Genomic DNA, 11,024 nt, shown 5'->3' on the forward strand with positions numbered 1-11,024 from the left:
CGACTAGAAACCTCTGCTCATCAAGCGCCGTGAACCTCTCGCTGAAAGGGGAGAAACCGGGGCCTCACTATACCAGATTGGAAGTGCGCGCAAGCTGGGCGTATAGTAATCGACGAATATGAGGCCTATTGTTGCGCGTGCACGGGCCTTTTCTCTCTCTCTCTCTCTTTTTTTTTCGAACATGAGACGCACTCTGTAACATGGAGCCGCGGAGACACAGTGGTTAAAATACTCTTTCTGCATGGTGACTACCGAGAGGCCCGACTTTTAATGTTATTATAATGTTGTTGTCTTTTTTTCTTGTTACCGATGTTTTGTGCGTCCCTATTTCCGTACTCAAGCAGCTGTGCTGTCATTTGTGTAGTTCGCATTACGGCCTTAAAAGACAACTTCAGACAAAATTTCGTACCGTTCGAAAACGCTCTTTTCTGATATTATAGATACCAAGTAGCCTATTTGCCTAGTTTTATACGTTTGAAGTGAGCGCACGCGTGACAAAAAGGGTCTCAAATAGATGTCGGCGTTATTGATACCGAAACTTATAAAAACACAATTGTTAACGCTCGCCGGAAACGACCCACAACCCTGTGCGTTTGCCAATCAAGGCCCGCTCGCCTTCTTTCCGAGGCGTGACAGCGAAATCAGGTAGTTCTGGGATCTGCGACACGTCCGCTTACCACGTGCCAGCCGGCGCGGTCTACTAAGGCGTTATTTAAAGACTCTTCTATAAACAAAAACTGGGCGATTAGCAGCCCCGTGGCGTTGACATTATTACTTGGATAGTAAATATGCCAGTTCCTCAAAACTAATTTAGCCCAAATGAAATTTTATTGCTGTTAGCGTTTAAAGAGGCCGTGCAACAACTTCTTTAATGTCACCATGCTTGCACTAGATATACTCGCCGCATGACAAAGAAATGGGAGCAAATGAAATATAATTAACTCAAGCAGACGTAAGTTATTGAAAAAAGAAATCTCAAAATACAATAACTATACGTTTACCCGCATCACAGCGGGCGGCAGCGATCTCGAGGGTTTTGCAATAATACGTTTAAAAAATTCGTCAATAATTAGGTTTCTTGCTGCGAATTCTTCGACTATACGGCGCAGTTGTGACAGAATTATGTCTTGTTCGTCTACAGTAAGTGATCTTTTGTTGCAAAAGCCACTTCGCTAATGAACACGACACAACAACAAAGGGGCGGAACGAGCGCCAGCTATAACATCAACCTAGCCTAAACGAAGGTTCGATCCGCACGTACATAGTCCAAATGCGGTGGCCTTGCACCGGTAGTCCTCATCAGCGTTCGTGTCTCTCCGAGCGGTCGTTCTTGTGACTCAAGAACGGCAGTCGCTGATGCAAAAGAGAAATTTTATTGTGCGAACGCGTCATTTGTCTCCTACGCCAACTTAGGAACAACTTAAAAGTCAAATCGAAGCGAAGTCAATCCAAACCATCGCGGCCTTGCGTATATGTTCGGAACTAATTGCTTACACGTTTGTGTCGAGAGTCAGTATTGGCGCACCCTGTCTCTAAATTTCCACTGTGTCTAGGGATATACGAGGGGGTACCCAAAAGTAACCGGAATTATTTTTAAAAACCTATGTAAGAATTTATTTTTTACAAACCAACCGTTATCACCTAAGAAGTACTCTCCATTACACTTAATACACCTGTCCAATCTGCGATTCCATTCTTCGCAACATTTTTAAAACTCGTCTGTTTGGATGGCTGTTAGCCCCTTTCTCGTTTTTTCTCCCTTCACCTCTACTACGTCGTGAAATCGCAGTCCTTTCATGTTCTACTTCATTCGAGGAAACAAAAAGAAAAAAAAAAAAAAAACGTCGCACGGAGCGAGGTCAGGTGAGTAAGGGGCGTGTGGCAAGGGAGTCACGCTAGTTGAGTTATTTATTTAGAAGTACTGAAGCAATTGCGTAACATTGTGCGACAAAAAAGGCCTGGTTTGTGAAAGTCGATGGACTGGTTTTTTCACCACGAAAATGCACCAGCTCACGCAGCCATGTCAGTGCGCCAGTTTCTGGCAAAAAAATAGCATGACTCTTTTGCCCCTTACTCACCTTACCTCGCTCCGTGCGACTTCTTTTTTTTTTCCCTCGAATAAAGAAGAACATGAAAGGACTGCGATTTCACGACGTAGAAGAGGTGAAAAAAAAAAAAAGACTGAGAAAGGAGCTAACAGACATCAAAAAGGACGAGTTTTAAAAGTGTTGTGAAGAATGGAATCGCAGATTGGACAGATGTATTAAGTGTAATGGAGAGTACTTTTAAGGTGAGAAAGGTTGTTTTGTAAAAAAATTATAAATACATAGCTTTTTAAAAAGAATTCCTGTTACGTTTGGGTACCCCTTCGTATGTGGACTTGATTTACTCTGTTATAGAACTGCGCTCTAGATTTCCTGGACCTTTCATGATGCTTATTTTACAATATTTTTCTTCTTATTATTATTACTATGAGGTGACAAAGAGTAGACGTCCCTGTTATAGGTGACCTAATCTTTCTTTTATTTTGATTTCGATAAATACAAGACTATGTGCGTGTCTAAGAGGTAGAAAAATATTTCATCACTTTTACAGTACTAGAGATCTGCCTTTCCTTTCTCCCCCCCCCCCTTCCCCCCATTTTGAGTTTTTTTTTTTGCTAGTGATCTTCATAAAATTGTGTTCTAACAGCCTTAAAAAATACGCATGTGACCCATAAATCGCATGTTAATTTGATAAAAGCATGTATGTGTGCTTTTTTTCTGCCTTTCTCTTCTAACTTCTCTAATTAAATCTGTCACTGACGGTTAAAGTGGAACGTGCCTGCATAGAAGCCAGCTTCTCTTCAGAGAAAAAAGCCGGCAGATCCCACGCCCTGTGGGAATCTATGTTAGTTGTGCGAAGCAGTGTGCGGGGAGCCTACCAAGTTAACGAAACGACCCTGAGAGCACCAATATGTAGGCGGCTGTTTCATGATCTAGATGACACGCATGTCATGACATTCATGTCATGAGTCCTCAGGAGTCCCTTTAGCTACACCTAAGAGACCTTATGGCGAAAGCCATAGTCATGCTCATGATTATGACTTCGACCATCAACCTTTAGAATTTACCTTCACTTAATACCACATCCGAACCGATTACATTGCTTTTTGAGTGTTAATCTTTTCTCACTCAGTTATTCTCATTTTTGCTGAGTAATGGTCATGACTATGACTTCTACCGCAATCATTTGGTGTTTCCTTCACTTAGTATCAACGTCCGAACCTATTTCAGTGGCTTTTGAGTGTTAATCTTTTTTCGCTGAGTCATTGACGTTTTTGCGGAGTCATGCTCATGACTGACTTCTACCACCATCCTTTAGTATTTCATTCACTTATACCCCTGTCACACCGGCAGATATAACCGCGGTTAAGCTTAACCATGGTTTACAGGGTTAACCTGTGGTTAACGCGAGCGCGGTCTGCCATTGCTACACGGACTTGGTTAAGCAAACCGATGCAATCACGTGGTCCTCATGTGTGCAAAATATTTTGCGCGAAGTTCACTGTGCATAATAAAGAAATAATAGCCAACATGCAGATAAATGTTGCAATAAATATACGCTCACATTTTCAATACTACAAGCCTTTATAACTAAATAATGTTGATGAATTTGGCGAGTTTCACATTAAGTCTTTCAACACTGGTTGCTGTAGCCGGTTTACAGTGGCTAGTAGCCGGTTAGTAGCCTTTACTAGAGCCAGCGCATTCCATTGCGTTTCTTTTTGTTGTGCGTGGTAGTTGCGGTGTGTTAGCAGTTTGTGCGCATTATTTCCTCTGCTACAGGTTACAAGTGTCGTATTGCCAGTAGGCTTTGCTGAGAATAATTCACGTCGTGTGTTTTCTGTGCTCAAGTGGTTTATGTGTGTGATTCGAGTTTTAGCATATATTCGGGCATTCCTTGTGTTCGACCGCAGTGCGGTAAGGTGATCCTCCCAAACGCGTATAAATGTCCTTGTTGTAGCGTCAGGACCGGTTACTGCGCCTTTGGCTCATTGCGATTTCGGACGACGCTGGTGCACTCGCAATTGCCATGGCGTCCGCCATCTTGCCTGTTCGTCGGTTTGCGAGAGTAAACCGAGGTTGTCAAGCTCAGTTTGCGATAACCATGGTTAGGAGGCTAACTACGGTTACGCCTGCCATGTAGCCAGCGGTAACTGCGGTCAGCCGTAACCGTAGTTAGCTTAACCTCGGTTAAGGCTGTCCGTGTGACAGGGGTATTAGTGCCCACGTCCGAACCCATTCCAGTGGTTTTTCAGTGTTAATATATTTTTCGCTGAGTCATTGTCATTTTTGCTGAGTCATGCTCATGGCTATGACTTCTACAAGCATCCTTTATTGTTTCCTTCACTTAGTACCCACGTTCGAAACCAGTTCAGTGGTTTTGAGTGTTAATCTTTTTTACTGGGTCATTGTCATGACTAGAGATGCGAAGTGCGGAAAAAAACGGGAAGATTCCGGAAAAAAACAGTTTTGTTTTCGTTTTTTTCGGTGCAGTTGGAAAAATTGGCCAAAATTTGCGCGAGGAAAAACGTACAGAAATAAAACTTGGGCAACACCCTTCGTTGAACGTGAAAGGGAAACGCAGAACGCGAAACCGAAACGTCGCACATGATACCGAAACAGCAAACGACGGGTGACCACTCGCCATCGATATCACATAATGTCGATCAGCTCCAGCGTCAGCGTGGTTTCGTCATTCGGATGCGGTGTCTCAACTTTTGGTGCCCGTTATTGTTCAATTTTGACTTTCCCTCGTGCACTTGTGCAACTTGGGGCGCAAGTCCGCATATGAAGCCGTGTGGAAGCAGATTCTGCAATGGTACGGCCAATTTCCGACGTGTGGATGCACTTCACGGTCGGGGAGACCTTCACGGTCGGGCGACATCTTGATCCATGTTTCCATAGTCGAAGCCACGACGAAATAGCCACAAAAGAGACATTTCAACGTTCTTTGTTCTAACTGCCGTAACAATTCTAAGAAGCCGCACCCGTCCACAGTCAACTGAACGCGTTCGCGATTATGCTTCTGGCTTGTCTTCGATTTGTTAAACCCTGCATTCATTTGTGAAAAGGCAGAAAGCATTTCACTTCTGTTATTTACATAATCAGAGTTATGGCTTTTGACATTTCGCAAATAACTATTGACCGTAATGCTCAAGAAACTTTGTTCTTTTCCATTTTCCCAAAAATTTCGGAAAAAATGTGAAAAAACAGGTTTTTTCCGATTGCTCAAAATTTCCGGAAATTTTGCATCTCTAGTCATGACCTACATCACACGCATTTCATGACATTTATGTCATGACCTACCACTCATGTTTGTCGTACACTCCTGTCATACTATGCCAATTTTGGTACCTACCAAGTTAGCGAAACGACCATGAGAGCACCAGGACGTAGGCGGCTGTTTCATGAGCTACATGACACGCATGTCATGGCATAGCATTTATGTTCGTCATATACTCTTGTCATAGTATGCCAATTTTGGTACACACCATGTTAACGAAACGACCACGAGAGCACAAAAACGTAGGTGGCTAGATAGATAGATAGATAGATAGATAGATAGATAGATAGATAGATAGATACTGTCAAAGTATCAAATGTTCGCCAAGAAATGCTTCGCATTTAAAAAGTTGATGCGTGCACTGCATTTAATACAAAGTACGAAATTATTATGCGATGGCGATAGTGCGAGTTTGTGTTATATATACTGAGTGAATTTACTCGAAAAGCATTTTTTATTGACCTTTTTAAAAATAATTCACAAATGGAAATACCAAGGTTTGCACACACTGTGCGGCCTTATAGCCATTGGCTAGTAGCGGGGCTAACTCATTTATTACATAAGTTTTCAAAAGTTGCTTGACAAATTGGGGAAAATTGGAAATTTCTTTTTCTATGTGTTACCAGGTACTTTTCCTTTTAAAGACATGAAACTTCTTAATTGGCTTCCTATCAACGTCAGACACATGATGTAGTGCTGCTTTTAAAGAACGTGGCCACGAATTCCGGAAATTTCCAAAAGGAATAAGGATTCACAGATATTTATTTGTGACAGCGGCTGCTCGGTCTATAAAAAAGCTATTGCTTTCATTGACCTGTAGCCATTAAGGAATTTTCTTTTCCGCGCGAAATCGCAACAGACACTGAGCATTGCGATTTTTAGTGGCGAGTGTCAGTTTTAATTTCATCAAGTTCATCCCTCATCAGACTGGTTTCCGTCGAACTCTTCATTATTGTTATTTCTTACAATAACACGTGACGTGAGTAGGCAACAAAGACATTATTTCATTGTCGTTTTACCCACGTTAAAGAGCATCTTCAAAATTGCACAATATAAAATGTTAATTATATGTACAGTTGAAACATAGGCACTTGCGGGCATGACGGTACCTATTCACGTCAATCTGCAAGAACTGAACGAACAAAGATCCAAAACGCGCACATTCTTCTGATCGCGAGATGTATGCGAACCATCCGATATACAAACGGTCTGGAAGTAAGCTAAGATTCCTGCACATATGCGTTTGTGGCGGCGACTCGGTCGAAAAAGGTGCACTTGTTTTCGGGGTTCATGCGCGCCCCGGGCGAGCAGTTGAACGCCTCGGCGAACGGGGCGAAGTTCTGGACGGCCTTGTTGCACTGTCCAGCATGGAGCTTGCTGAGGCGGTCGTGCGCACACATGGCGTAGCAGGCAGTGATGAAGAAGAGCTGTGCCTCGCTCCACCGGATCGACAGTCGAAGGTCCTGGGGCTCACGCACTGCGAGCCATGCCGCGTGGGCGACCTCGATGGCCGGAACCTGCGTCAAATCACACGAGAGGTGGGCACGAAAGAGGGTTCGGGAGATTCCATGCGCCAGCAGCAGCGGGCGAAGGTTCATGCGGTCTATCGCTTCAACGGAAACTGAGCGGCGAAATCACAGTGCATACAAAGGTAAGAGACTTGTTGCAGATCGCTTTCAAGATACGGTGCGCGCGACCCCCCGCCGACGCGCAAAATACAAGTTGCTCGCAGAGCAGAAGCCGCAACCCCTCCCTCCCGAGCTGCCTTCCCGCTGTCCTCCTTTCGCGTGGGAGATTGAGTCACCCGTTCCCCGTCGCTCGTTGCGTTGTTCCTCCGAACGAACCGCACGCGGCCGGTCCATGGCGAGTCGTAAGAGCAACTGATAAGTGCGCTAGCGCGATGTGTACGTGACGGAACGGCTAAACGCCGTTGTCTACACTGTTAGGGGAGAGGCGGGCGAGAGCCCAGAGAGAGTCGGCGGTACAGGCGGCAGAGGCATGCAGGGCTGCGCGCATGCGCCGCAGTGGGAGAGCGAGCACGCACACGCACAGTCTAGGGTGCCTCGATGCCCTCCTCGCCCACCGCTCCCCTTCCACTGGGAAGTCGCGTTTGCTCTCCGCCGTGCGTTCGCTCCCCGCGAAAGCGCGCGTTCCTCGCCCTCGCGCGCTTTCATTCGTACATACAGCATACGGCCAATGAGGGTTTTTTTTCACATCCTGACGCGTCCATCGAAGAGTGAGTCCTCAACAGCTTCGCTGTAAAATGTTATCCTGTTGCCTAATAATACTATATATTTGCAACGGTATGGGTATTAGGCTGCATTTGCCGGCAAGGACGTTTACGGGTGTCATACCAAACGCATGCGACTGTTTTTTATCATAGGCGTTGAAGGTTGTTCAAGTTTCAAATCATATAAAATCAGTTCGTTTATTTCCATTCCTTGTTTACAAATAGAAGCGATACAAGAAAAAACTGTCCCGTTAGCTAGGCAGGCTAAATCTAGATTATGAAAGGCGCATTAATGGAGGTTTTCGAGCTAATCTGCATCAAGCGATGTCTTTACTTTGCGTAAAGAGATAAATGCGCAGGGGTTGTCGTATTTAGCTGTTATCTAAATGCGGTTGTCACTAAGTTCAGGAATATTGGACCTGCTGTCATGCGCTTAGCCGCGAAAAGCCAGCCCGAAGACCAACGCTGCAGTACTCAAGCTGCCATAGAAACGCGCATCACTAGTACCACGGCACTGATTTTGCTTACTAAACGTTGCAACTCCTCCTGTATATAAGGCATCAAAGAAAACGCAAACGACTTTGACGTTATAGAAAATCCTAAATCCAGTTTTCTTTTTTTTTTTACCGAGCTTTTGTGAGGAGAGAAAATAACGCATCACAGATGTAAGAAACAGGCGTTTACGATAGCATCTATTTTTCGTTTCATTCGCAAGTGTTGGCATGTAAGATCAGGAAAGCTAGACTAGCGATTTTATCGTTGATCTATGCGTTGCCAACTGCCTCAGTTTTGCTACCTCCACACTTGTGACTCTGTGCAACAGTGACAAAGTGCATTATCATGAACAACTTGACGAGCGAACAACTCGTTGGAGGATATGGTGCTTCTTCTGTAATGTGATTTCTTAAATGTAGTGGCATTTAGTAGTAAGCATGTAAATTCTGCTCGCAGTTGGCGGCTCTGTCTGATTGTGCAAGCAAAGAGGCTCGGATATTGTACATGGAAACAATGCCAATTGCGACCTCTTTCCTATAACTGCTCACAAAACCAACCAAACGTTTGTTCTGTCGCCGTGTTTATAAGTGTTTTAAACACAAGGGTTGCTTCAACTTTCTCCTTTTTTCTCGCTCCATGCCTCAGTGTGTTCTATTTGCTGCGGAGTTACCTCAGGAAATGGGCCGCTGTCACTGCGGCGGAAGGTTCCGTCGTTTGGGTCGCGGCTGGAGATGTGTGCTCGGCATCGCACGCGCTCGTCGTACTCGCCTGTGGTCTTGGCCGAAAGCAAGGAGTCCACGATGCTTCCGTTCGCGTCCACCGTGATACCACTCACGTCGATCGCCTTGACCAGCTGGTGGGCGAACTGGTATCCCAGGCCGCCGTAGAACATAGCCTTGGTGCCCTTTGGAAGCACAGACAGTTGTATACATTGTGTCGCAGCTAGGAAGAAAAACACACGGTGCCAGATACGGTTATAATACCTTTGGTGTTCGGTCGGCAGACTTGTGACGAACGAGCACCGTAATTGTATCTCGCCCCATGTCTTTTTCTTAATTTTTTTTCCTTATGACAGCTTGGTTAACTACGTTAGCTGGAAAACCCTATATAGTGACAACAGAGAACTTGCGGAAGTGGAACATTTGGGAAGGGCAACACGGCTCTTGTGTCTTGACAGTTGCGCCCACAGTTGCCACGTAAGGTTCATTACCAAATCTTGTCCCATTTGCGAAGTAAATACCCTGTATAGAGGTTTGTCAGTTCAACCTGGAGCTTCTGTTACCGCCACATCGTAGGCCAGGAACGGAGTATACGTCGTATGGTATGAAACGCGCTTGGTAAACGAAAAAGTGGCCGTCCGTCCCCTAGTGGTCTCTCATGCTATGCTAGAGTTGTGGCCATGGAGTGCCTACCCTCTTGGAAAACACGGGGAATCCGGGAGATGGAAATTCGAGACGATGAGCAACACGAGAGCAAGGTGAGAGTAGGAGCCAACGATTCGCCAAGAGGAGTTGTCGCCTTGAAGAAAAGTCCACTTGTCGTAACGTTGGCTCCTGCTCTCACCTTGTTCTCGTGTTGCTCATACCCTCTTGGAAAGTTGCACAGTACACTAGTGAAAACACTGAATATGTAAGCTGTCGTTTTGGCGCAAGGTTATCGTCGTGACGCGCCAGTACGCATATCTTCTTAATGGAAGCGGCACAGTTAGACCGCCTCCGGTAATACGGGAGCTCTTGTAGTAAACCTTGCGGATTTGGTAAACCCGAGCCACAGCAAACAGATAGTGGTAGAGCATCGGGTAAATATTGTAATGCGCTCGTGATACTGAGGTCTTTCGAACATTTCGTAAATGAGGCCCAAAGTCTTGCATACTATATAATATATATATATATATATATATATATATATATATATATGGCTTATGGCTTATTTCGGACGACCTAACCAGGGAAAGCTATTAATCCGAACATTGTACCTAAGCGCAGTCAGCGCGTCTTATGCTTGCGTATCAAGCAATGCGTTTTTTTCTTTCCACCCGTGAAGGGAGCTTGACGCAACACAGAATATATTAGCAAGAATCAAACACCGAGTGTTTGTTCAATACATCGATCCGTAACACGTAACGAGGATATTTCGCCTCCTAGGACCTTGCAAATGCGAGTAATTGATTGCGAAATCGAATAAATAAGTGACTTTGGGCTCCGCAAACACCCCAGAAAGTGGCAGTAGCGCGCTCCTAAATTCCACCGAATTTGATTTTATCCGAGAATATACGCACCCACCGCAGCCATTTCTTTACTATGATCCACGTGTCAACGATCTGATTCCTGTTCCATACCTCTGGAGTTTCATACCTTAGGGTAATAGAGAGGCTTCGCAAGCGCCGCCATAGAGACGAAGAGGGTGTTGATCACGTGCTCGTAGCGCACGTGCGGAAGCACGTAGCCACCGGGCGTGGCGGAGTGGTCGTCGCCCTCGGCCGTGCCCAGCAAGCGCCAAGCCGCACGGCGCGTCCGCACCCACAAGTCGACCAAGGAGTCCGCCGCCCAGTCCGGGAAACCGGCGTACGCGCGGGCCAGGCCTTCGTCGGTGAGCATCTCGGCGCGAGGCCACAGCACGGTCTCGACGCTCGCCAGTTTGAGCGCAGCTGCGCGCCGGCTCTCCTCGTCGAACCACGCTGTGGAGGACGCCTTGTCGACGGCGACTCGCACGAGGCCGCGCAGACGCTCCGCGATGCTGTCGCGGTCGGCAGCCGAGAAACGCGACACGGCAAACATGGCGCTCACGAGCAGCCCGTAGACGGTCTCTACCTGAGAAGGTACGTCGACGGCGAGGCACGTCACAGAGTGAGCTTTTAAAAAAAACGTCTGAAGGATAAGTGAAGTGCGGGTGTTTAAAGCGAAGCCTTCTACGTCTCACTGATTCGTCCGTGAGCGTCGAAAACACACTGCAGGAAAGCCAACTTACACAA

General features: G+C 45.9%; 1 protein-coding gene across 1 annotated transcript; it reads right to left on the reverse strand.

The window, feature by feature from the left end:
• Window positions 1-6,192: 6,192 nt before the first annotated feature.
• LOC125942739 (uncharacterized) lies at window positions 6,193-10,741 on the reverse strand. The gene is made up of 2 exons (XM_049661006.1): window positions 10,408-10,741; window positions 6,193-6,845 (listed from the first exon to the last, which is right to left on the reverse strand). Exons 1-2 carry the CDS (start codon window positions 10,648-10,650, stop codon window positions 6,549-6,551), a joined length of 540 nt encoding a protein of 179 aa, XP_049516963.1. The 5' UTR covers window positions 10,651-10,741; the 3' UTR covers window positions 6,193-6,548.
• Between the last annotated feature and the right edge of the window lie 283 nt (window positions 10,742-11,024).

This window comes from Dermacentor silvarum, chromosome 1 (assembly GCF_013339745.2).
Source record: "Dermacentor silvarum isolate Dsil-2018 chromosome 1, BIME_Dsil_1.4, whole genome shotgun sequence".
Classification (NCBI taxonomy): Eukaryota; Metazoa; Arthropoda; class Arachnida; order Ixodida; family Ixodidae; genus Dermacentor; species Dermacentor silvarum.

Coding starts and splice junctions, on each gene's coding strand:
- LOC125942739 (XM_049661006.1), bottom strand. CDS start 10,650: ATGCTCACCGACGAAGGCCTGGCCCGCGCGTACGCCGGTTTCCCGGAC. Junction 6,846..10,407: donor AGCCTCTCTATTACCCTAAG/GTATGAAACTCC, acceptor GATTTGACGCAG/GTTCCGGCCATCGAGGTCGC.